Raw genomic sequence first — 26,779 nt, forward strand, 5'->3', positions numbered from 1 at the left:
CTACCGAAAAAACCAGTCACTCAAAATCGTCCACCATCTAACGCCCAAAAACTCTATCCCTGACGCCATCATAACGTGCTTGAAGGCCAATGCCGAAGAACCATACAGATTCCATACCAATGCCCGAAGGATAACCCACATGAACGCCAACCGCAGGAAGAAAGCGTACACCGCAGCTGCATTGTATGAACCCCACGCAAACCTTTCAGTGAGACTACAATGTATCCGTGCAGCCCGGTATCTCCTATACATTCCGACGGAGAAATTCTTTTCGGAAAATTCGTCCATGAAGGTTCTGTCTGTGCTCCGCTGCCAGGGGAGTACAGATACGGATCGGGATTTCTTTGAAACAGGAGGAGGCTGTGCGCTTTTGATCAGACTTTGGAACAGCTCGTGGTCAGATGCCCACAGGCGTTGAGAGATAGGGTCACAGATCTGCGGTTCACTTTGCATTTCAGCCACAAACGCCGAGACAGCACACGTGTACTTTAGAATGTTTGTGTAGAATTTTGGCGTGAGAGGTTGGATCGTCAGAGTTGGCCGTGGGGCCGAAGTGAGTGTCTTAATAAGAGAATGCATAGTGATGGGAGGAATCTGCATGGATTTGGCAGGTATGTAGATCACCGTCAAGGGAAACGGGCATGCGTCGATCAGACGGGAGAGGTAAAGTCGGAAGAAGGGTTCCAAGGTCCTGCAGAGTGAGATTTTAGAAGAGACGCTGGCTAAGTAAGTGTGAGTGGAGCTTACTTCTCTGTCTTCGATGCCTTGCGTGGAATATTGTTTGGCTTCACATCTGGCTTGTTCAGATATGGTAAATTGCCTCTGAAGCGAATCCGAAGGGCCTCCACCACAATTCGGCCAATGGAGAGTGGAACAGTGAATGACCAACTTAGAAGGAAGATCACTACCTCCCAAGAAGACGCCAATAGAGGGTCAAGGGGCGGGGCACATGAATAGAGGCGACTGGAGATTTTAGGTTTACCAGCGGGGCTCATGAGCGTCATGTTGGAGTGCAAGGGACCTCCCTTGGCAGGTGATGGGTCAAGGGGGTCAACGAATCGAAGAGAAAACCAACCTTCAACTTTCTCAAAAGGTGAGGCGAAAATGTCCTTGTCCCAGCTGCCCTTATAGTATTTGGCGCCAGGCGCGGAAGACATGAACCGCGTAGACTGGGTGCCTTCCGGTCCTCTTCCCGACACAACACTGATGGTTTCGGAGTCTTTCGCTTTTTCCAAAACAGAAGACTTTTCTGGATAGAGTCGGGTAAAGGCATTCTTTTTTTCACCGTATGAATTGTTAATCTCCATGATAATACCACACAGCTCCTTTGAGGGCGAGTAGAGATACCAGTAGGAAATTGGACTTTTCGTCCACCAGAGAAACCTGGGAATTCCCACAATATAGGCATATGGGAATTGATCTGGATCCTCACCCTGTTAGAAATTAGCACTAGCCCAAGCCTACATTTCAAATGAGTACTTAAGGGGAATTTACCTGTTCTCTCAAAAAGTTTCCAAGTTTCTTGGCCAGACCTAGATGACCATCTCCTCCATGGAGATACAAATTCGTGTCAACTCTGAACCAAAGCAGCCTTTTGAATATCCAGGAGATGATGGCTGAGGAGTTCTGTTGCGACTCATCACTATCGACGGACAAAACCGCCCCAACACGACCGCGCAACCCAACAGGAATGCCAACAAGGAAGTAGTTGATCCAGTAAGTATATTTCTCTGGAAACATACGGGAGTGGGTAAGTCGTGATGGGTAAAGGAGGGGTCGTCCCAGCAGCGTCTTCTCTATCTCAGGGTTCTCTTGGGACTGCAAAATTAACTTTCGTTGAAAATATGCAATCATTGATACCCAAGCAAGTAAGGTTAAACCAAGAATCCCGAAAGAAATGGGGATCAAGAGCCCAAGTGTCTTAGTCCAGCCAATCCTTTGTGATACCTCGACTAAAATAGGAAATAGAGTAAACAGTGCATCCTCAGTAGATGTACCCGGGTGGTATCGGAATGAATAGATAATCGTCCCAATACCAATCACGCCTAGACAAGGCACAAGGGATTGGAAATAATCAACGGATAACGTGTCTGTGTGGAGCATGGCTTCGAGTGTAGTTTTTTTTTGGAAAAATCCGATAATTTGGGACCGAGGGGGGACTGTTTAATATGGTTGGTTTCGGTTAGAAGGAAAGCTCACCGTTCTTACTGATATTACGTCAACAGGTCAATCGCCGAGCTGTGTGCATGTGAAATATGAATATTGCTAAGTTTGGAAGATCTATCATGCTGAAGAAGCCCAACTTGGTTAGCTCCAGAAACGAGTAAACGGGCTGCTATAGGCATCGAGTCGCCACAATAAACCGTACCGGGCAAGATCGCCATTGAGCACACCATCTTTACCACCTCTGAAATTCGTTATTGATATCGGAACTTCCATTTAAGGCACAAAGATAGGAAATACCAATCGTCAACGGAAAAAGCAGGACCTGTGCCACCCCAAGATGCATATACGATGGACTAATTCTTTACTTGCAGCTGACTGATATAACGCAAACTGAGACTTCGAATTCGTGAGCATGTGAAAGTTCACTGTGAAGTAATATAAGTTTGGCCTGATTAAACCCTCAAATTTTGCCTGTTGTCAATTTGCCAAGTCTTTCCATCAAAGGTTCGACATCATGAATTTCTCCGGGAAAAGACCATTCAACAAGGTGGTGATAATTGGAGCTGGGTTTTCTGGTTTGACTATGGCATGTCAGCTTCAGATCAAGCTCAATTGTGATGACTATGTCATCTATGATAGAGAATCAGCCCCTGGTGGTGCTTGGTGGGCAAACAAATGTCAGTGCATTTTCTGTTCTCCGAAGATGCCCACAGGCTTCATTGGGGAGAAGCTAACATAAGAACAGATCCTGGATGTGCTGTCGACATTCCTGCGGCATTCTACAGCCTTTCATTTGCTCCTAACCCGGAGTTCTCGAAGGCTTTTCCTCCACAATCGGAAATTCTGGCATATTTCAACGGTGTTGCGGAGCGTTACGGTGTTTCTCGGCACGTCGTTCCAAATACGGAATGGGAAGGAGCCTATTGGCAGGAGCTCACCAGCACATGGCTGGTGAAAATAAAAGATATCCCCACTGGTGAGATCTTCTATCAAGAATGTCAAATCCTCATATCTGCTGTTGGGGGCTTGGTCAATCCGAATACGTTCAATGTCCCAGGCCTCGAAAAATTTGAAGGCGATATTATTCACACTGCGAGATGGAAGTCGGATACTTCTTTACGTCAGAAGAATGTTGTTGTCGTGGGCAATGGATGTAAATTCACAACACCCTCCATATGCCAAGGCTTTCACTGATTTTTTTTAAAAGGCTCAGCAGCACAGTTGGTACCAGCCATTGCTGATGAAGCCAAAAGTATATCTCAATTCATTCGTGTAAATAGCACCTATACATAATGTTTGAAAGTATCCGCTAATGAGATCTATAGACTCCTCAGCACTACCTCGAAAACGACAACATGCATGTCAGTGAGACTTGGAGGCGCATTTTCCGCCATGTACCTGGTGCCCTATGGATTCTTCGAATGATTGTCTTTTTCTACCTAGAAAGCACATCTGTCCGCTTTGGCATGGATAAGAAAGGTGTCAAGGCTAGAAATCAGTCTTTCAAGAGTAGCGAGGCTTATATAAAACAAACAGCACCAGGTGAGTTTCTGAAACCAGAACAAACAAGTCCTCGAACTTAAGTAAAGTTGACTTCTTAATCAAAGAGAAATATTGGCCGCTTTTGATTCCAACATATGAGCTTGGGTGCAAGGTAAGAAATTATTGGAAAAATCAAAACACCATCTATCATAGAGCATATCCTGATACGCCTCGATAACAGCGACGCGTTTTCGACAATTCTAAGTATATCAGTCAACTCCAAAGAAGCAACATCCATCTGACAGATGATCCGATTGTTGCGCTTCAATCTAAGTCGGTCTTGACAAAGTCCGGCCAGGAGTATCCCGCAGATGTCGTTGTAAGAAAAGAAACCCCCTCTCTATAGCCGCGGGATATCATATCAAGCTAACGTTGTCTTTCAAACAGCTCCTCGCCACTGGATTCGCTTTAACGCAGTATGATGTCGAAATCGAAGGTCGAAATGGCCGTACCCGAAATGATCACTGGAATGAATATGGCTTCAAAGAAGCATACAAATCAATTGCCATGTCCGGGTTTCCCAATTTCTTCTATGTTTTGGGCCCGAATTCTGGCAAAGGTCATACTTCTACCATTTATTCTATCGAGAAGTAGGTTGAACTCTCTTCACTTTGTCCATAACAAGAAAGCTTTCTAATTTCACGTATAGTTATGTCGATTTGATCACTCAGGTGATCATGCCTGTCATCAAGAATTACTCGACATTTGTGGAGGTCAAGGCGGACCGAGAGAGACTTTATAACGAACAACTGCACGGATCCCTCGCCAAGACAATTTTTAATAATTCATGTGGCAGTGTAAGTCACTGAATTTGGTGATCAAGGAGGAAAACACCAAGTCTAATAATCAAACATCTTAACAGTATTTCATTGACCAGAAAACCAAAAAGAACTGGTTCATTTATCCGTGGAGCTCCTTTGACATGTGGTATTCGACACACTGGGGCAGGAAAGATGACTGGGTATATGATGTAAGACTCTTAATATGACCGGTTTCGCTAAGATTTACTAATGCATGAATCCTTGCAGATTCGGGACAACAAGAACCACTCGATTACCCGCTCCTACTTGATGTCGCTCATTTGTACACTCGGCTTGATCATTTTTGGCTTTAGCATGATGATAATTCAGATGCCCCGAGTGACCGTCAGATTTGGCAATTATACCTAACCGGGAATTTGGTATACAATACGCCACAGCCCATTAGCGAAGTCTTCAAGATTGCTTCTATGAGTGTTGCTGAAAACAGGTTTCCCTGTGTCCACTGAGTTATGAACACGATTGTTATCACTATATTTGTAGTTTACGCGCAGGAACTCATTAGAATAACTTTAAAGAATTTTGTCCTACATATGTTACAAAAGTCTGTACATACTTTTTGATTCCCCGAAGAAAACCAACAAAGTGACGGTCTCGGGCTCTACAAATTTTGATTATATTTTATCAAACTTGAAATCAAGTCCCGAAAACATATTTTTCTCCTGTTAGCACGAAAGACCAAGGTTATTAAATTGTATCTGATATACAGACAGAGGCTAAAATTGATGTCAAGTTGACTATGATGGAGCCTCTCCCCTCTATAGTAAGCTTCAGGTAAGAAACGCTCTGAGATTTCAAGCAATTACCTAACTATCAAGAGATATTGAGCATATAAATTAATTATACAAAATATTCTTTAAATGAAGTAAATTAAATAATTGAATCCTGAAAGAATAGGAGGTCATAGAATTTTGTCGAGAAGAATGGTAGTTAAGACAATTCTGTTGTAGTTCAGAGGTGTGAATTGTCTTGTTTTTTATTTGAGAGGGAAGAATAAGGCTATATATACAACGAGAAGATCAAGTTGATTGGAAATCAACTTGGTTCTTCGTATACATACTTCGGGATTAATTCCGGTGGTTCGGCTTGGTTCCTGATCTGCACCAGCCTTATATCACAACATTCCCCCTCAGGATCGCTTTGCTGGCAGGGCGATTCTGGAATGGCGCAGAGCAGTCAGGCCTCGGTAAAACCACTGAAAAACCTTCGTGGGAAAATAAGTGGAAAGAGCGCCTGCGCTGTCACGCGTTTTGTCTCGAAACCTCTGGAGCATCGACTCCTAAGAGACTACAAAATCTGGCAAAGGCCGTAGGTCCCAATGGCTTGGTGAGACCGTCCGCGGCCTGTTCCCCAGTTGGAATATATTGAAGCCCAATCTCGCCTGTATCCAGCACGGCTCGCTGATAGTGAAATTTTACATTGAAATGCTTCGTGCGTTTGTGGAATTCAGGGTTGCGAGAGAGAGCGATGGCGGACTGGTTGTCAGCCATAATGTTAGTGACCGGAGACCGATACAGTTGCGTTTCAGCCAGAAAGGTGCGGAGCCACTGGAGATGCAGAATGGCATTGTACTGTCCGATGTATTCGGCATGAGTTGTAGACGTGGCCACTTCCCCCTGTCTCTTGGATGACCAGGAAACTGGCGCACCTGCAAGTTGGAAAACATAGCCAGACGTTGAGTATGCACCGTCAGTGACGACGGAGCCCCCAAAGTCGGCGTCCGTGTACCCGATCAACTGCCCACTGCGGTAAGTAATGCGATGAGATTGCGTGGCTTTGATGTAGCGAAGCAATCGCTGCAGAGCGACTTGGTGTTGCGATTGCGGCTGAGACGTGAAGCGACTCAACATGCCCAGCGCAAATGCAATATCTGGTCGCGTGCCAACCATTAGATACATTAACGAACCGATGGCAGTCGCATAACGAGCTTTTGCTTCCTCGTCCGGAGGTTCCTCCTCTGGACGATGATTCAAGATTTGCTTGGGATTCATCGGCGTAGACTTCGGCTGACAAGTCTCCATGCCAAAGTCGGAGAGCACCTTCTGGATGTACTGGTGTTGGTGAATAGATACGGACCCATCGACATCATAGTCGAACTGGATCCCGAGGAATGATCGAGGGGTGCCCAGATCGTTCAGTCGGAACTCTGTTTGCAAGGCTCGTTGCACTTGTTCGATTTCGTGCGTGTTTGTCGCAGCAACAAGAAAGTCATCGACATAGACACAAACGACGCAATCCGGTTTGTAGAACACACAATTGTCCGATTGGGCCATAGTGAAGCCATGAGAAGCCAGAACGCGGTGGACGCATTGGTACCAAATCCGCGGAGCCTGCTTCAGTCCGTATAGTGAGCGGCGCAGTCGGCATACGTATCCTGGCTTTTCGAAACCTTCAGGTAACTCCATATAGATAGACGAATCGACGTCTCCATGGAGAAATGCGGTGACCGCGTCGAATTGGTGGAGTTTCCATCCGCGCAACACGGCGCTGGCGACGATGCAGCGGACCGAGTCCATCCTGGACACAGCAGCAAACGTTTCGTGATAGTCGATGCCATGTTTCTGCCGGTAGCCTTTGATAACCAATCGCGCTTTGCGCGTTCCGTTGGCCTTGGTCTTGAAGACCCATTTGCAGCCAATCACATGATTTCCGGCTGGGACGTCCTCCCGCCGAACCTTTTCCCATGTTCCGTGTTCGAGAAGCGACGCATATTCTTTCTGGATGGCGGCCCACCAGTCCAGCTGGTCTGGGCCTGATACAGCTTCGCGAAAGGTCGCCGGGTCGACTTGTCTGGCCGGTGCGGGATTCAATGCGCCGGCAGAGTACACCTTGCCGAGTGATTCCAGGAGACGCCGTGATGGTCTTCTTCTGCGACCAAAAATCGAATATCCAAGATCCGATGTCAGGTCAGTGCCTTGTTGGCTTGGATTGACCACTGGAGGTGTCTCCTCCTCACGCTCAGATGGCGTTTTCTCTCGCTCCTTCGGCGGAGGTAATGGCGATGCAGGTGGTGTTGGCAGCCCGCTGGCTGAACTTGGCATTGATGAAAAGACAGGTGATGGAGGAGCATTGTCCGGGAGGTCGTTGCCTGTTTCCCCCTCGATGAGTGGCGCCACTGGGGTCCTCTCATCGAACTCGACATCACGGGAAAAGACTGTCTTTCCTGAATGGATTTCATAGAGCTTGTACTGATTCGGTTCACAATAGCCTAGCAGTCGGCACTCGGATGATCTTGGTCCGAGTTTGGCTCGATGCTCTTTGGGGATCAAGACCCATGCACGGGAGCCGATCCGTCGCAGATGCAAGAGCGAGGGCGGTTCCCCGTATAGAATTTCAAACGGTGTCTTCTTCCGTAAGATCGATGCTGGTGCACGCAGCTTCAAGTAGACCACTGTGTCTACAAGCTCGATCCACCAGGAAGGAGAAAGGTTCGCATCGGACAGGAGCGTGTTGATCCGCTCCCGGATAGTACGATTAGTGCGTTCGGCCAGCCCATTCTGCCCTTTGCAGTATGGCGGCGAGGTGTCGAACTCAACTCCCTGGGATTCGAGATGTGTTCCAATTGGCAGATACTCTCTCCCATTATCGGTGAGGAATCTTCTGATCTGGGCGCCGAACTGTCGGTGCACCCAGGCCTCAAAATGTTGGAACTTCGGGAGCGCTTCATGCTTCCATCTCATGGCATAGGCCCACGAGCCACGAGAATAATCATCAGTAAAGGTGATCACGTACCTGGAGCCATCTTTGGCAATCGGCATCTCCATGATGTCCGAATGGATCAATTCGAAAATTCTCGTTGAATGCAGACGTGGCCGTCTTGCGCGGGAGTTCCTCTTCTGATGCTGCTTACCCGACATGCACGCCGGACACTGCGGCGTTGCCAGCAGCTGCGCCTGCGTCAGCGGTCGGTACGGAGTGCCGGTCTGCCGAAGGACCACCCTCAAGTCGCCCCGGTTCAGATGTCCCATCCGAGCGTGCCACAACGCTTCGGAGGCCTGGTCCACTCCTGTGCACACATCTTCTTCGAGTATCACAGCTTCACCACCGAGTTCAGAGGTTGGCGCTGTACATTCTACGCCACTTGACTCCCGAGGATCGTCAACGTCCATGGCCACCGCCTGCGGTTCCAGGGAATCTGCATGGTCATGGGTCGTCGGCGCCCTCGCCAGTTGGACTCGCTCTCGAGATCTCTTGCTCACATGGCACCGCAGGATCAGTAGATCCTCCTCCGCGTGGTAGGCGGTCCCCACGGTTCGTCCTCGGCGTTGCACAAAGACGTTCTGTGGGTGCGCCACCACCGAGTAGCGGTCTCGCAACAGCTTCGGCACGCTGATCAGGTTCATCCCGACGCGTGGCGCAAAGTACACGTTCTTCAGCACCAGGGGCTGGTTGAACTTCCCCCGGAGCGTGAGCTTCACCGTACCAATCCCTTCGGCTTCCACTGGATCGCCCGCCGTGTCCAACATCTCGCGGTGGGGCCGCAGACTGCTGAAGCAGCTCCGGTCCCAGCAGATGTGGCTGGTGGCGGCCGAGTCCAGGATCCACCGGGGTTGCGGTGCGTGGGTATAAAGGGTCGTCACCCTCGCCCTCACGATATTGATCCTCGGTCTCTTGGAAGTCGGCGGGCCCTGCCAATCTTCCACCTGGCTTGATGGTATCTTTTGTAAGTTAGTTCTTGGTGAGCCGGAAACACTCCTCTCAGCCTTCAGGGCATGGTCCCTAGACGACTGTCCTTCTCGCTGTTTCTTCCAGCACTGCGCGACCACATGGCCGCGCTTTTTACAATAGTTGCATTTCTTGGCAGTCTGCTGCACCGTATTGACAGACGGGCCAGATGCTGCCTGCAAGGGTGTTGGAGCTTCTTTTCTCCGAACCGTCTGCTCAGCATTAGACAGACGATTTCCGATCGTGGTCGGATTCACCGGATCCTTGTCATTCTGAATGGCATCCACAACTAGAATGTATTCCGGTCCGATCTGCGTCAGTAAGATCGCAATGTGCGTTCGATCGCCAATGGATCCGGGCACGATAGCATTCAATCGATGTACGAGCAACCGTACCCGATCGACAAATTCGCGGGCACTGCCGCAGCGCTCGCCAGTGGTTTCACGAAGCTGCGCAAACAACTCGCAGAACGTGGCCAGTTCCATTCGCCGGTACCGTTCTTCGAGTTCATTCCAGAGGTCGCGAGACGTCTCAAGTCCCGCAACATGAATGCTAATGTGGGGGGACAGATACCGGAAAATGGTGTGGTAGGCCTCAGCTTCGCGGCGCGACCATTCACGGTGGCGCTCGAATGCCTGGACCTCCACTTCGAGGCGCGCCTCAATGGCGCGCTGTCTCACCGCCCCCGCGAGGTGCGGTTCCACCAAAGGATGAATGTCTGCCGTAATAGGCTTGGCGTACTTGAACAAGCAGTCAGGACGCTGGAGGTCGCCCGACACAACATCCCAGACCTGCCTGGCTTTGAGGTAGGAGGTCATAAGACGTTTCCAGGTTGCGTAATTATCGCTTCCTGTCAGAGGCTCGATGGCCGTGACGGCTCGGTCCGGAGAGTCGTGAACCAGAGCAGACATAGTGATGACTGCGAAAGCGGGGTAGATATATAATCACGATGGTTAAGATAATTTTCGGATGAGTAGAGATGGCACCCGAGATTTTGCTTCCGGGCTCATAACCTGTTGTAGTTCAGAGGTGTGAATTGTCTTGTTTTTTATTTGAGAGGGAAGAATAAGGCTATATATACAACGAGAAGATCAAGTTGATTGGAAATCAACTTGGTTCTTCGTATACATACTTCGGGATTAATTCCGGTGGTTCGGCTTGGTTCCTGATCTGCACCAGCCTTATATCACAACAAATTCATTTTGTAAAAGTTTGTAAGGCGCATTCGGAGCTGTGCACAGACTTTTGAACCTCCAAGTAAGTCTGTCCCGTAATATTGAACAGTATGCACGCGAAACCTAGAAAGGATGTTTTCGGCCCGGCCCGTCTGCAGGAAATTGGTTTTGTTATTTGCCTATGAAAGATAAACTAAGGATGGGGGAAGTGGCACGGGAAAAACAACGAAAGGGGGGCAATAAAAGACAATTGCTCCCTCCCACTGGAGGAAGCACGGGATTACAGAAATTACTCCCGGAGTAGTAATTGGACGCGAATTTGGCAAACGAGAAAGGGATATGATATGATACCGTCACTCCCTAGCTAATTGAAAAATGAAAGTGCATCGTAGGAATAATTTCCGTCACTTATATCACCACCCATTACTAGTTCGCTGACTTATGTATTATTACAGTGATTACACTAGCGCATATATCGGTCCATATATGGTTTAGGGGTGCAAGGAAATATGTGTATATCCATGGTCGGTCGGGCGGCCGACTCACGAAGATTTATCCTTCTATATAATTAAGCTCCTATAATTTGTACTTCGCTGTATTTAACAGCTAGAATATTAAAAATACCGCACATTTTTCATAAATTAAGCGCAAAAATTAGTTACACTTTCACGGGCCTGTCCATAGAAAAATCACTTTTTGTTCACCTGGACATATCCACAGGCCTGCCGAAGTCTAGGCCGGTCTATGCCGAAGTTTATTTATAATTGCTTTTCTGACCATTCAAAATATGCTGCCTGAGACAGATTTCGCGATAGCCCTCGCGATGAGTATTGAAAGATGGAACTGATATATTGGTTCAACTAAATCATAGAAATCTAAGTACAAGTATACTCATTCTAGCTTATATCCCAAATGCTCTTACCAGTGCAAATTCTTCTTAACCTCAATGATCAGAGTATCGACTAATCTCGCATAGCCCTCACTTTCCGCACAATCCTCGAAAAAACTGGTCGAATCATCTCCTGCAACCAAAGCGGACAAGCACGAATCGACCCAGCCAACGAAAAATGCCGTGGTAAAATAACCTGTCCACTCCTTCTTGATACGATTTGATCGACAATAGCATCCGAAACAGCCTTTGGGGTCATTATTGGCTGCCCAAATTGGTCTTGGTGGTCAGTGAACCCCTTAATGAAAGGGGTCCTAACCCAGAGTGGATGAAAAATACTAAGAATCTCAATTAGGTAATCTTCTCGGGCAAATGAAGTAAACTGGATAACTAACCTTGTCCGCACATTCGGAGCATCGTACCAAAACTTCAACTCCTGCCTCAACCCCTCATGAAAAGCAAGTGCACCGGCTTTGGAACAACAATAATCAACCATCTCACCCACAGCCACAAAGCTAGCAACACTTGCAACTGTGACGACATGACCTCGATTCTCATGAATCATATATGGAAGAAATTCCTTTACCATCAGGAAATGAGCTAGTATATTTACTTCGAATGTTTGTCGGATCTTTTCCTCGGTCTTCTCAAGGATAGTCCCGTGACTGAAGACGCCGGCATTGTTGACAAGGACTGTAGGGTCGCCATGGTCCTTTCGGATGAGTGTGGCCACTTCAGAGATTGCTTTTGTCGATGTAATGTCTGTTTGGTAGAATGTCACGTTCGATGGAAGGGGATAGGTTGGTTTGGTAATATCGAGGATCACCACGCGGAGTTGTTTGGAGGAAAGGTCTTCTGCAAGTTGTTTTCCTATCCCACCAATGCCGCCTGTTAACAGGACGAGCTCGTTCTCTGAATTCCATTTGTCCTTGCGTTGGAAATTGTTTAGAACGCGCTCGGAAATCTTTGCGTGGACGTAATAGGCCAGGAGGGAACTGCCTAGTACTCCTAGGGCGGTATTCAAGGTAACTTTCAAGTCATTCATGGTGCTTTCTGGGAGCCACTGCATCCAGTTCTCAATGCCCATCTCGATTCTAGAGTAAAGGAAAATTGATAGTCTCTTCACCCGTGCATTTGCTGGCGTATTTGAATAAGAACCGGATACAGATCTATGAAGTCATGCTGGTGAATTACAAATATTTTTAAAATTTCATCTCAATTATCTGGCGTTCGTTTGATCGTATGTCTGTGCTTTACATCATGGGATGTAGTGTATCGCCCGAGCCCTCGATGGTCATAGACAACCAATTTTCCTGGATAAGCCGACCACGTCATTGTATACGAATCAAATCCCTCCACGGAAACTGTTGTGACACATATGAACAGGTTTTTCCATGCGTAATTTTAGCCTGAAGTCACCTACAGATCGCTCGGCTGACATCCCTTAAGCTCGAAGCCCGTGGCTCCCATTGTGTCACAGCGGAATTTATGCATGATTGTCCGCTGAAGGCTACCATACTATATGAGATGACAACAAAATTACCATCTTCAGCTCAATACATCTCTTTCAAGTGGCAATATCGCATGCAACTGTCCAAATTTTGACTAAAATGATTATTCTTGCAGTTTGCCACATAACTTGTATGACCATCTTGTTAAAACAACGAATTCGTTGATCATCATTGCGAGATCTTGGTGTGTAAAGCTAGGAATGGACATAGAATAAAATTTCGCTGACCACAAATCACGCCAATGAATTACGCTAATGATTTCGGACTTATAGCGACAGGAAGTGGCCTTACAAAGGGCAGCGACCAAATCCAAACTTCGAGATCAGCATCTCCGTGGTGATAGATTATTGTTTTATAACCCTTTGACACGTCGAAATCATTCAAGTTCTTCTGTATAGAATGAAACTATTTACATTCCTGGGGTTTGAGCCAACTATAAACAATAGGGCTGCAGTAACAAATCAAGGAGTTTCAGAAATGTTATATACCAACTTCTCACCACTTACATCACCTTTACGCATCGAATTCAATCCCTCGAGAACACCTTTCAATCCCTTCTTTCCCACTACAAGTGGCTGAGCCCTAAAATTCTTCTCCAACAACTTCTCAACTAGGGGGTGGAAGTCCTCCGCGAATGTGCGATTCGCAGGAATAGCAGGTATAGAGGTAGTTCCGAGGGTAAAATCCTCACCAATAATGGTATACACCAAAACACTATTTGAATGCACATTCTCACGGGGAACATTTGCCCACAGAAGGTTGGTGTAAGAACCCCCCTTGGTGCAGAGAGCCTCACCGCAGAAAGCTGCAGTGGTGTCAAGAGAAATGGTGTCAAAAACGAGTTTGAGCCTGTCCTCAGTAGACTTACGGATCTCGGCAGCGGACTGGGTATCATTATAATCGAACACTGCATCGGCACCGAAACTTTTTACCAGGTCAAAGTTGCGAGGGGAGCAGGTGGTGAGCACCTGGTAACCAGACAACTTGGCGAATTGGATAGCAACGAGACCAGTGGCACTGGAGCCGCCGTAGACAAGAATGGGCTCTGGGATGATGAGAGGATTAGTGGGGAGGGCTAGGCTCAAGCTTTGGTAGAAAGCCTGCATGACGGTGTTTATGCCCACACCCAGCGTGGAGGCCTCTTCGAAAGTCATGTGGTCGGGTATCCGGAATTGAACATCACCCTTTACGACAATGTACTCGGCGAAAGAACCGTCTTCAGGCTGTACGGAGTTTCCACCGTGGGCGAATCCGGCAATGCGGTCACCTTTCTTCCAGAGCTTCTTGACGCCCTTGCCGACCTCCGCGACAATACCAGAGTAGTCGCAGCCACAGAGAACGCCGGGAGGAGAGATGTAATCGATGTGCTTCCAATCAGTAGGGTTGAGGGCGACCGAGACGACCTTAACGAGAACGTAATCGTTGCGCAGAGTAGGGATAGGCCTGTCAGAGACGACCTGTGCAGTATTGGGGGCGATAACAACAATGGCCTTTTGGAAAGTCATGGTGAAGCGGGGTATATATGTGTCTTTCTGATATTAATGATATTCTTCAAGAACCAGGAATACAAGGGAAGTACCCTTATATATAAGATAACAATGGAAAATTTGCATTTGTCAGTACCAAGAACAGTAATCAACATCAATAATCGATATATGCGAGGCTAGTCACAAGAGCCTTCCCACCAAGAAAGGCGACGAAATTAGAAAGTGGAGAAAGAAGAGACATTTTCAATGGTGAGAACCAATCGCAAAAAGAAGATTAAAGTAACTATCAAAGCCAGGCTGGTATCATTATTGGGCTCTACATCCTTCCTGCATTGCGGAATTTTCCTACTATACAATGTGGCAAAAGCTCAGGCCGCGTCAGGCCAAAGGCTCTGTCCCTTTGACATGCATGATAGAATTTAAAGCTATGTACCGGGCCGAACCGAACATCATATGCCGTTCGAATGAAGATAGGCATGTATTGAATGTTAGGGACCCACTAGGGCCGCACCGATTGAAGAACCAACGACACCTAATCAGTCGTCTGACATGCAGGTGACATGCAAGGTATAATTTTTAATAAGCATATATATCCTGCTGTACCCCGAAAATACCGAATTCCTCCGAGGTACTGGAAGTAAGACCACGGTTTGGCATGATACGTCATAGTTCATAACAAGCAGGAATGCGACAGGACGACCGTTATTTGGTTACCCGGTCTCTGTGGACGTGTCATTTAATCGGCGCTCCGATCATAAAATCAGTGCCCCAATGACCTCGCATACGCAGCAGTACTTGTCAGGTTCTTGATCCACGACTTGGTGTTGTGTCCGGTGCTGATCCTCACCCTTGCATCTTGCATGGGGATGTTAGAATATAGACTGGGACTCGCCAGTGTAGCGGGTGTTACTGAACAGTTGGATTGAACAGACTGCGGGAATATAGGGGTAAACATCATTAGAATACTACTAGACTGCTTATGCTACCAAGTTGTGGTCTTGTGTGAACTTAGGCGGTGAGAAGCTTAGAGAACTAATCAATGGATGAACTTCGAGCCTTAGGCATGGATCGATCTTGGACTCGAAGGTTCTGCTCCCGTCAGGGGAGACTAAAGTAGACCTCGGCACGGCCCATGGGTTACACAAGAGCAAGTCATTTAAATTAATCGGTGTGTTAGCATATCCTAATTGGAAAAATTATGCATAAATGGGCCTACGTCGGGCGGACTCTACCTGCCCAAAAGTGGGCCGCGGCGGGGTCTAACCAAAGTCAATACAAAGTGGTGGTGTGAGCGGCCCGTTGCGGGTAACGTATCCACACACACAAAACCATGCCCGTTGACATTGGGAGAATTTGCCACCATTAACATCGCCACAGAAATACCCGATCACACACTCACTCTCCGTTTCCGAGGATTTCTCCATGTACTACCTAAATCTCTCACGTACTCCCTCTAACCCGATTTGGTCATTCCCTCGAAGTTACTCCTAAGTATTTGTCTCACCGCCTTCCATAAAAATGACACCGCTAAATAATGGGGGTATCACCAGAATGCAGACTCACTACTAGTCTTACAGGCTTTATTTTCTTAAGAATGTTATCTTTATTACCGCCAGATAACTCAAAGTTGGTCTACACTCTCCGAGAGTATAACCCTAGAGACTATAGAGTCTCCAGGCTATTTCAGCCCGGAATTAACCGAGTCCTGCATGCATTTCCTGTTAGAATCAAGCGTAAAGCTAGTGCTGACGTTTTTCTCCTAAGCAAGGACTCAGCAAAGGTAGGGGCAGGGGCAGAGTCCTACAAAACGGGGACCAAGTAGACTCCGTACTACAAACACAGGCATAGTGCTAGATATACCGCGCGACATGACAGGGGTCCTCGAGTTTTAAAATCTAGATATAGGAACTTAGAGGCAGTGAGGTTATATAAAGAGTCTGAATAATAAACGTGTTAATAATAGGTAATTTAAGTGTTGATCAAATATAGTAACCCTAATTTATGAAGTTCAAAGTATGTCCGCGGAGATTATGGCAGAACAAAAAATCGGTACTTTAAGGGTACTTAGAGGGGTGGCCAAATCGGGTTGGAGGGAGTACGTGAGAGATTTAGGGAGTACGTAGAGAAATTCCCACATTTCCGATAAAAATGTCCGTATGGTGTCTTAATATAAGCGGAGTCGGATGATTACGGAGACAGCCATGATTCCTCAAGTACAAGTCACTGACGAGAGATGGAGTCTAGTAGTTCTCTATATGTGCATATGCCTGAAAACCCCATTATCCGTCTGAGCTGTAACCGGTTTGAGCTGCCTAGATGACGATGAGCGTGATACCATCCAGCCGAAATATAAAAATTCTATACTGGGTCAACTTCTGACTCTTCCACATATTCCATACTAACCTAGAAAGTATCTATACAGCTACGATAAAAGAGTCCTCACCATGTCTCACAGTATTCCTTTTGAAGCACAACTTAAGGATTTTGATCAAATTTTTTCTCTCAGTGGAAAGGTAGCTGTGGTCACCGGCAGCTCACGTGGCCTGGGATTGTCCGCTGCAAGTGGGTGAGTACATTGCATAATTCTTTCCAGTTTGATTCAATGCTCAATCCGACAGATTACTTCAGGCAGGTTGTGCCAAGGTCTATATTACGGCTAGGAATGTCCAGGCCTGTGAAGATGCCGCGGAAGCTCTAAATACGCTTCCTCAAAGGTATATGGGTGCAGAAGCCATTGCGGTTCCTGCAGACCTTAGTTCTACGACTGGGCTCAATCATCTGGTGACGCAGGTGTCCCAGACAACGGATCACATCGACATCATTGTCTCCAATGCAGGCACTGCCCATGTCGCCCCCTTTGCCACCCATTTGGAGTCGGGCTTCTCGAACGTGCTGGATCTCAACCTGAAGAGTGTCTTCTACCTGATTCAAAAGTGCGCCACAAATATCCACGTGCGGTGCTTTCTTCCTCCTTCCGTTGAACTGACTAGTGGCTTAGGTTTACCCCAATGCTACAAAAGAATGCAACCCAAGGGGACCCTTCTCGAATAATTATTAATGCCTCTATTTGGGGCCTCTCAGTCCATAATGTGGCTGAGATGGGAGCATATTCCTATGCGGCGTCCAAGGCTGCTGTAATTCATCTATCTGAGGCACTGGCAGTGGAGCTTGGACCTCGGTGTATCCTTTGCAATACCATTGCTCCTGGCTGGTTTCCCTCAGACATGGCAAGCCCAGTTCTGGAGGCGCGAGGTGGAAAAGATCAATTCGCAAGGGCAACCCCTAATCGACGTCTGGGTCAGCCAGAGGATATTGCAGGTATTGTCGTGTTCCTGGCCAGTCGTGCTGCTTCTCATCTGAATGGCGCCATGATTCGAGCCGATGGTGGCGGCATGTTCGTTGATGGGGGACTGTGAATGCCTTCGGGCAGATGCTGTGTGCAATCATTGAATGGTTTTTTGACTTGTAGTTGATCAATGCAGTCGTGAGGCTATGATTCTAGGGCGTCGGTCTTAGGTCTATCTTTAAAGAGGCTTAAAATGAACTGATTACAATACTTGATTTCGTATTCAGAGCGTTGCGCAGGCCTCGCGAAAGCCCATGAGACGTCTTGTAATAACCTTTCATAGATGAAAGAATTGATGACTAGACTTTAGCATGGGCCGGCCCATTGGGCCGGACCCCTGCCCAAGCCCAGCCCAATGGGCTTTTTCGGCCCATTGCTGCCTGATTCTGCCTGATTTTTGGACATAAACTGCTGAGTCACCTGAAATTAATTCTGTTATTTACCCCTGTTTTCGTTAAAACACATACCACCTACCCTATTATCTATCTTCTCTATTGTATTTTTATGAAATATCCCTGTTTATAGATAGATAATATATATCTTTATTAGTATAATAGCTATTTTTAATAGATAAGGGTAGGGTATAGAGTATATTATAGAGTAGTGGTTAATAACCCTGCTAAGGTATGAAGATATATATTTCGTATATGCATTACCCTCACCATGTTTCTGGTTATACCATCTTTAGTACTAAATTTACCCCAAAAGTGCGTTTTTGAACTATTTTGAAGTAGAATCCAATGAATTAGACCCTCTAATATCTATATTCTTTATTCAATTGATAAAAAATAGCTAGAAATAGTATAAAAGTTCGGATGAAAGGTTCGAATTATTGGACTTAGAAATTTTTTCTTAGCAAATACTAGCCCCACTTACTATAATTAGACCTCGCCATGACCCTCAAACGGGTCCAAGGTCAAGACCCTCCACCCGACCCGCGTGAGGGTCGGGTCCAACCTTAGGGACCCTCACCCGACCCTTACCCGCAGAGGGTTGCTTATGGCTCACCCGCACTCACCCTCACCCACCCGTTTCTGCATAACTTTTCTTAACATTTCCTAATTAGGATAGATAAAATTGATGAGTCATATACATAAATTACAATTACATACAAAAAAAAGTGCATAAGATATTGTTTGACTTGTTTGCTCACCCGCGGGTAACTAGGGATGTCAAAATGAAATTTCAAAATTTCGAAATTCCTGAAATTTGGCTGCTTGAAATGTGATTTGAAATGGGGCTTGAAATCTTGAAATCTAGCTAGTCCCAAAGTGGTAATGATTATCTTCCATTCTTCCAATCAAAACAGTCGAACGTAAAGCACGTGACATAGACATCATGTGTCATCTATCCCCCGCCGTCGCCGAGTTGGCCGCTTGGAATCATCTGGAACTCCTTGAGGCCATTCAGATACACGCTTCGACCTCGTCCGCATAAGATGAGCTGAATCTGAATTTGTTGTGGGTTTCGTTGAAGGACTAAGGGGAGGCTCCGAAGTTGGCTTCAACAAGGAGTTAAGCCTCGACTTCAACGCAGAAATGAGGGCAGGATTTGTTGATTCTGAAGCTGAAGTCAAAGCTGAATTCAATGCTAAAACCAGGGCAGACGTTGGTGATTGCTCTGTTGGTTGCTCTGGTGGTTGCTCTGGTGGTTGCTCTGGCGGTTGCTCTGGCGGTTGCTCTGGCGGTTGCTCTGGCGGTTGCTCTGGCGGTTGCTCTGGCGGTTGCTCTGGCGGTTGCTCTGGCGGTTGCTCTGGCGGTTGCTCTGGCGGTTGCTCTGGCGGTTGCTCTGGCGGTTGCTCTGGCGGTTGCTCTGGCGGTTGCTCTGGCGGTTGCTCTGGCGGTTGCTCTAGTGGTTGCTCCGGTGGTTGCTCTAGTAGTTGATATGAGCCCCCTGATAGATCGTCTAGCACTTGGTTTCGCTGCAAAACCCTCTCTATCTCGTTATCCTCTTCTTGAAGGAGTGATTCTTGCGCAACTTCGGGAGGCCGTTCTGTCCGGAATTGTCGTTTATTGATCTGCACGAAGAGCAGTTTTTCAACGCGGTGGGGCTCGAGCCTATTTCGGACTTTTGTATGCTGAAGGTTCATCTGTGAAAAGGCTCTCTCCGCTGCCGCTGAATTTGCCACAGTATTGCAGAGTCGACGAGCAAAGGGTGCAAGAAGCGGAGCAAAGTCCTCCTGTATAAGCATATCGTAAGTAAGTCCTTCGTTTTAATCGTTGATAGTATAACGTACTGCCTCAAGCCAAAAGAGAGACGGGCTCTGGGCCTTCCAGCAGGAGGCATTATAAAAAGCGCCCGTTCTCTGCCTGAATGACAGAAATTCATGCCAAGCGGAAGAGCTTTTGTCGTTGTTCTGTAGAGGCCGTAGCACACCTTCGATATAATTACGAGAGCTCTGGTCAACTTTCCCAGGGACTCTAGCGGGATCAAGATGATAGGCTACCCAGTGGATAGGCTCAAGCTGACGTAGTATTCGACTTTGCCAGCCTATGCCATCCAAATAGGACAAGAAATCGTCCTTAAGAGATGTTTGGGAAGCCAATGTTCGTAGATCTTCATGGAGATCTAGCCATCGCTGCGTTACCTCCATAATCGACGAGTTCCGAGCTTCGGACTCTTTTTGGGCAACATGTAGAGGCTTAAGGATTTTAATCAACTCCTTTAGTTGCCACCAGAACGAATGCGAGTTCGCTATCCGAATAATCTCCCTCCCCCTAGCAGTCGAGGTAGCAGGAGTGATAAGTGTCCACTCACAGATAGCTTCTTGGCAGTCGTGGAGCGAGGAGAGCATATTATATTGCGTTCCCCATCTTGTAATGACTGACGCAATAAGAGCCTTCCTATATCCCCACTTCTCAATCTGCTTTCCTTGCATCCTTGCGTACTCGAGTGGTGAGTGGTGGAAGAAGACGACTATTTCAAGGGCCGACTTAAATACCTCCGCAGCCCGTGGAACCTTCGAACCCTTAGCATCAACAATATCCTTCATGATTAACTGTAGGCCGTGAGAGTCACAGGGAATCATAAAGCAGTGTTTGAGCTCTGGTGTGTTCTCTAGCTTCTCCCAGACCGATTTCATGACAGAACATGTGTCTGTCGAGATAGAATTAATTCTTTTCCAGTCAATCGTTGTATCCAGTTGTAGTAGGAGACATTTGAGACTATTCAAGATCCAACCACTAATAGCAGGAGCATCAAGAGTCTTGTCTTCCATATCATTCAAGTAGACAAACCATGACTTTATCGGCGTTGTTATAGTCATCACTATCACCCGTTGAGATCTAATGTTAGTGGTCTCATCCACTGTGACATTTAAGAACTCAGTTCTCCGTAACTCTTTAATAACCTTCTCTAGTAGTTCATTATATGCTTCATCCAGCAGGTCATCGGCGACTCGTTGGCGGGAAGGAATTTGATACGTCGGGCTTAACGCATGGATAAGTTCTCGCATTTCTTGCTGTTCGAAAAGGTTGAATGGTCTAGCCCCGGTGAAACAGACCTGAGCGATTAGCTGATCAATGCTTCTGGCTGGCTGAGATGTAGAGAAACTTAACAATTTCTGTTTCTTCTCTGCGGCGGTCTTGGGATCCATCAGAGCCTGTGCTTTTGTGCATTTATTAACATGCTCACTCTGGCGTGTAGTATTTTTGGCGCGAGTCTTCAAGCATCCAAGACATTGTGCTTGAGGCACCTGAAGAAGCTGCAATTAGGGGAGTAGAGGATAAGTTTATGAATTAGTTCTTACCTTTTTATCACCCTGTATGATTTTGAAGCATCTCTGAAGCTCGAGCTCTGAGTAGGAAACCTTTCCGCAAGGATGATTAGGAGCCATTTCGAAGGTGAGGGTGCTAGGAAGGGGTGAGACCTTGAGAGTATTCTAAACAAGCCAAAGATATATATTCTTCCACCTGTTGCCACGAGCTACAGCATACTTGATGAAGACAAAGGCAGAAAAATGAAGTATAGGCCTTTATTGGCTATAATAGGTTACCGCTTCTGATGACTCAGCAGACGCCAGCCCCTTGAAATGTAATTGAAACGAGAAAATGAAATGAAATTTCAAGATTTCGTAATGAGTTGGCCAATTTCGTAATTACAACATCCCTACGGGTAACCCGAGGGTGACCCTTTACGGGTGAGTATAATACTAGAACCGACCCGCGGGTAGGAGGTCAGGACCCGTCACCCGCAAATTGGAGGGTCGCGGGTCACCCGTTGCGGGTCACCCACGGGTCATGGCGAGGTCTAACTATAATTTACCCCTTTTATCTTTACTTTTTCTTCACTTTTTCTTCTCTGATTCTTCTCTGATTCTTCTCTCTTCTCTAATTCTTCTCTTACTTACCCCTTATATTAATATGTCTCAATTATCACTTTATAGTGATAGTATTGATAGTATTGATCTATCTGATTCTATATTATCCTTTTTACTACCTACCCTATCCCCTACCCTACTAGGATTAATTAAGCGAGTTAGGATTAATGGTGAAGGGATCAGGTATTGTTAGATTGATAAAGGTGGTATCAAGATCTGGATGGTGGTTTATATATGCTTGCAAGGACATCCACCAGATCGTTGAAAAGCAGTCCATATATTCAAACATAGTGGGCTGCATTCTTGAACAGATATGTCGAGTCGGGATGCACAGAATGAACGCTGTGTTCTGCATTCGTTCGATGAAGTATACATGGAATTCCAGTGGTACCCTGCAAAAATGACCATGACCATAAAATTTGGTGGCCAAGAACATAGAATGTATTGGTGCTGGAAGGTAATCTTTCAAAAAAAAAAAGCAGATCTGGTCCCAGGATCTGGCCCTGTGCTCCTGAGGCCATTCATGACTTCCTCTGGGATCGAGGCTAGTACCCTGGAAAAGAGGCACTGCCTTTCACTGGTCATTTTCATTCGACAATTGCTGATGTACTGATGGAATTCTAGGTATCGTACCTGATGCGTTGGGTTGAAGAACTTCTTGGCCATATAACGACATTTACTTCGTGTTTATGTTTTCGCACAATGCAGATTGGTCAAAATGTCTATTCTACATGCTCTTCAATGAACCAGGAGGATATACGCAATCTATATTAACACAAAATTAAGGCTTAGATATGATGGCGGATGCTCACGTATGTGATGCTGCGGCCGAGTGGTATGTGTGTTGATGAATGCACAAGCTGGTCCTGGACTCATGAAGCCAAGTCCCATGTCCCTCACGGTCATTTTTAGGATGATCTTAATTAGTCCTGGGAGGTGCAACGCTCCTAGAACGCCCACTCAAGATCCCAGGGCCAGGGTCGTGCTTTCGGGGATCTAGGTGAGGTAACCTTAGCGCGGAACTGTGGTCTCACATGCGGGCTTTTGGCCCAAGCGTGTTTCCAGACGGCTGGTCCTAGGATCTCTGGTTGAGATCCTGTTCATGACTGAACCGAGACTGGGAATGCATTCGCAGGCCCTGGGACTGAGCCTAATCCTGGGGCCCTTGAGCCAGATCCTAGAGCCATTGTTCTTGATCCCGGGGCCAAAAGTTCAAGGGATCAAGCAGGTTAGTTGAAGGTGCCTGTGGCTCTTATAGTGTAGTAGTAGTAGTAGTAGTTTTCATTTACACCGACCTCTCGCCGAAGCGATATGCAGTATACGACGACTATATATCCGAGTATGTACAAATAGATCGATCCACTTCCTGACATGAACTTAGAGCCTCGTCACGGCCTATCGTGGCCTATTGCCGCTCCCGTCGTTAGGCTGCCATTGTGGCGCACGACTGCGAAATCGCTGTGACGCCTCAGCGAAGTCCAGCACAGCTTGCACTGTTTTGGCTCGCGAGACGATGTCTGGCTTACCTCTCTCACCTTCATTTGAGCCTCCCAGCAGACTCGACACGCTGTGAAACGCGTCCCAGGCATTTCTTCTCAATTCCACCCGCAGTTCTCGTAGATTGGGACATTCCAATAGTACATGGCTGACTGTCTCCCGCGCTCCGCACTCGCATTGATCATCGTCGCGGAAGCCGAACTTCTTCGCGTAAGTAGATAACCAGTTGTGGCCCGTGCGTAGTTGAGTGAGCAAATATGCTCGGTTCCTGGGCAAATTCCCGTACAGTTTTCTGGTGTATCTCGCCGGTAGGGTGTTGTCAATCTTCCGTAGGTGAGCGCCTTTGGCGCTTGACCTCCACTCTTGTTTCCACTGAGCATGGATCTTTTCGCGGATAAATGCGTTCTCCCTCGTCAGCAGCGGCCGGAAGGGATGGCTTTTACCCGGCTGCGCGGCTTCCTTGGCGAGCCGGTCCGCAGCGTCGTTCCCTGGGTTTTCACAATGCCCTGGCATCCATTGGAGGCGGAGCGTAACGTTCTCTCCCTGGACCTCAGCGGCTGCCTGGAGGATAGCATGAGCAATTCGCTGCCCCGACCTATTTCTCGCGTTTTGGATTGCTTGCAACGCCGATCGGCTATCGCAAAGAATGGTTGCTGTTGTGTGCGCGCTGTTTCTGACGAATGAACGTTGGTGGGCCAGCTTGAACACCATATCGACCGCGTAGAAGATGCCGATGAGCTCTGCTACGTGGACCGACCAACGTTCCATCGGCCCTACCTGGACCTGTTGAGATTCGATCACCTCTTCATGGTCGTTGAGCGCGACTATGGCAGTTCCCAGATGACCCTCACGCCCGGAGGCGTCCGAACAGACGACGATGTCTGATGTGTCCCTTACGGACTCTGCCCTTTCTCTCGCTGTTTCTCGGTCGGGTTCAAGTTCAATCTCCGTGAAGGCGTCCTTTCGCCACGGCGGCAGCGGGCGTGGGTCAATCGTCTCTAGTTCGCTGAGCCTGTCGACGTCCATGGTTTTCAACGCTTCCGCCAGAGGGAAGCGCGCGTACGATCCTATATTGTTTCTACGATTCTGAGCCCGTGATAATGCGCTCCAAATGGGGTGGTCACGCGGTAGAGTATGTAGTCTCGCAATGGTGCGCTGCGCGCGGTGGCGAAGACGAAGATGCGTAGGAAGTATATGAGCTTCCACCTCTAACGTTGTGGTGGCTACTGTCCGGAATGCCGACAGAATCCGGATTAACGCAGTTCTTTGTACTGTGTTTAAGTGTCGCAGGTGAGTCTTATCCCGGAGCGGGTCATGCCAGACTGTCGATGCATAGTCTACAATGGGCGTGACACATGCTTGGTAGAGCTGTCGCATTTGTTCTGGGCGCAAGTGTCGTAGTCCACTTAGAGCGATAGTTGTCTTGGTGGCGCGTTTGATGGCCTGCTGAACGTGTTCTTTCCACCGAAGTCCTTGGTCGAACACCACCCCTAACAGTTTGGCGGTAGGTGATGGCGTGACGTCGGCTCCATCGAAGGTGATCTTACCTTCGTGCTCTCCCCTCTTTCTGGTAAGGTGGATGAGCTCGGTTTTCTCCGCCGCGAAGCAGGATCCGCTTCGTCGCGCCCACTCTTCAATGCGAGGGACATCCTCGGACTGTATATTGGCTAAGTTTTCCTCGGCCGAGCGGCCCACTCGCCATCGGAAGTAGTCGTCAATAAATGCTGACGCGCCCCCGTGGGAGTCGACGGGCTGATCGACGAGATCGGCGTTGAAGAATGCAAACAAGATGGGCGAGAGTGGCGAGCCTTGCGCTAGACCTGCGTTCACTAGCAGCTCCGTCTCGGTACGGAAATCGTCGAATCCAATGTTGGCGTGCCGGTCACTCATGAAGCTCGCGATCCATTTTCTTGCCACCACCGGGATCCCTCTCGCCTGTAAAGAGGCATCCAGGCTCACCCTGTTTACCCCGTTGAAGGCGCCCTTGAGGTCGAATGCGATTAAAGTCACCACCTTGTGTTTGTACCATGCTTGGTCGATCGCATTGGACAGCAACAGCAATGCTTGCTCGGTGGTTCTGCCCGGGCGTCCACCGAACTGGCTGTTCGGTAGAAGGCCGTGCTTCTGGCTCTTATAGTGGCGACCGCTATCGCCTTCCATGTCAAACAACATGTAGAAGCTCTCTTAAACCCTAATCACATGGGCATGCTAATCCAAATTTGGTTAGTCTTGTATTTCAAAATTTGTTCCAAGGGTGAATCGTATGACTCTGAATAAGTACAATACCAACTAGGGTATCTGTATATAGTGTGTTACAAATTCAAACGTACCAGGGAGGAGGATAGTCTGATATTCATGCGGAAAGGCGACCCGAAATTCAGGAGAATGGTAAAAAAATCTCAATGTGGAAAACAATCGAAACCTTGGAATCACCTGTTATCCAAGGCTGAACGCTGCATGTAACGAAACGTATACCGGCCCCAGCGTCCTTCACTAGAAATACTTTCAAGGTCATACTCGCTGCTACCTATTTCTTGAAATCCAGCCTTCTTATATAGATTGTGACCGGCAGGCGATGCGTGAACCCAGCATGGAAGCTTCTCTGCATCAGCTATATCGATGCCCCATTGGATGAGCTGGGACCCTATTCCTCGACATTGGAAGCTTGGACTTGTTGCTAATGCTTGGAGCACAAGGTATTTTCTGCCTTTCATCGAGTTTTCTTCCCATCTCATAGAATCGCCGCGCATCAGGCAACTGAGGATCTGAGCTGGCCTTCTTGGTCGCGCTGGCTGGTTCATAGGGGAAGATTCTCCATTATTAGGCGTGTCGAGACTTCTTGACTTTAGCAATGCCTTACTTCTGTCTTGGTCGTCTTTATCCTTAGTCAACCAGCACGCCCACCCGACTATTGTTCCATCACCAGCTACTGCTTTCACTAGCTTCGATGTCGGATCAGAGAGCCAGATTTCGATTGATTTTTGCATAACGTTCTGATGCGCGTTTTCTTCGCGACCATAGAGCATGAAATTCGAAAATTGATCCGTTTCGAATGCCGCCGTGTGTACCCGGACAAGATCAGGGATATCATGGGTTGTCACCAGAGAGAGAGAAATCTCCATAGTTTTGTTTTTTTCTTCTTTATTTCGTGCGTTAATGGAAAATAATAGGATAAATCACTTTGCGGTAGTCAATAGAGATTTGAAGTAATTGACTTTATGCTTGGCTGGTAGTGATAATTTATCGGAAAATAGAGGAGAGTAGAATAAAGAGTTGAAGGGAGGGGAAAAAAGAGATAAAAGGGGGTTGACTAACCAAGGATCTATTAATAAAGCCGACTCTTCCGCAAATCCCCCCTCCCTGGC

The 26,779-nt window shown here is 47.4% G+C and overlaps 6 protein-coding genes across 6 annotated transcripts; 2 read left to right on the forward strand and 4 right to left on the reverse strand.

The window, feature by feature from the left end:
- On the reverse strand, positions 1 to 2,103 carry N7520_002026 (uncharacterized protein; the record flags this gene model as incomplete). The annotated part of the gene is made up of 3 exons (XM_057135961.1): positions 1 to 691; positions 748 to 1,433; positions 1,495 to 2,103. 3 exons carry the CDS (start codon positions 2,101 to 2,103, stop codon positions 1 to 3), a joined length of 1,986 nt encoding a protein of 661 aa, XP_057001897.1.
- Positions 2,104 to 2,680: 577 nt separating this feature from the next.
- Positions 2,681 to 4,696, forward strand: N7520_002027 (flavin-containing monooxygenase; the record flags this gene model as incomplete). The annotated part of the gene is made up of 9 exons (XM_057135962.1): positions 2,681 to 2,843; positions 2,912 to 3,319; positions 3,374 to 3,438; positions 3,492 to 3,708; positions 3,774 to 3,820; positions 3,890 to 4,027; positions 4,096 to 4,298; positions 4,358 to 4,505; positions 4,571 to 4,696. 9 exons carry the CDS (start codon positions 2,681 to 2,683, stop codon positions 4,694 to 4,696), a joined length of 1,515 nt encoding a protein of 504 aa, XP_057001898.1.
- Positions 4,697 to 11,328: 6,632 nt separating this feature from the next.
- Positions 11,329 to 12,300, reverse strand: N7520_002028 (uncharacterized protein; the record flags this gene model as incomplete). The annotated part of the gene is made up of 1 exon (XM_057135963.1): positions 11,329 to 12,300. One exon carries the CDS (start codon positions 12,298 to 12,300, stop codon positions 11,329 to 11,331), a length of 972 nt encoding a protein of 323 aa, XP_057001899.1.
- A 927-nt stretch (positions 12,301 to 13,227) lies between these two features.
- On the reverse strand, positions 13,228 to 14,271 carry N7520_002029 (zinc-binding alcohol dehydrogenase family protein; the record flags this gene model as incomplete). The annotated part of the gene is made up of 1 exon (XM_057135964.1): positions 13,228 to 14,271. One exon carries the CDS (start codon positions 14,269 to 14,271, stop codon positions 13,228 to 13,230), a length of 1,044 nt encoding a protein of 347 aa, XP_057001900.1.
- Positions 14,272 to 16,697: 2,426 nt separating this feature from the next.
- N7520_002030 (uncharacterized protein) lies at positions 16,698 to 17,669 on the forward strand (the record flags this gene model as incomplete). The annotated part of the gene is made up of 3 exons (XM_057135965.1): positions 16,698 to 16,819; positions 16,872 to 17,186; positions 17,252 to 17,669. 3 exons carry the CDS (start codon positions 16,698 to 16,700, stop codon positions 17,667 to 17,669), a joined length of 855 nt encoding a protein of 284 aa, XP_057001901.1.
- An 8,174-nt stretch (positions 17,670 to 25,843) lies between these two features.
- N7520_002031 (GNAT family N-acetyltransferase) lies at positions 25,844 to 26,536 on the reverse strand (the record flags this gene model as incomplete). The annotated part of the gene is made up of 1 exon (XM_057135966.1): positions 25,844 to 26,536. One exon carries the CDS (start codon positions 26,534 to 26,536, stop codon positions 25,844 to 25,846), a length of 693 nt encoding a protein of 230 aa, XP_057001902.1.
- Between the last annotated feature and the right edge of the window lie 243 nt (positions 26,537 to 26,779).

Source organism: Penicillium odoratum (genome assembly GCF_028828045.1).
Source record: "Penicillium odoratum strain IBT 22623 chromosome Unknown utg000001l_segment0_segment0, whole genome shotgun sequence".
Lineage (NCBI taxonomy): Eukaryota > Fungi > Ascomycota > Eurotiomycetes > Eurotiales > Aspergillaceae > Penicillium > Penicillium odoratum.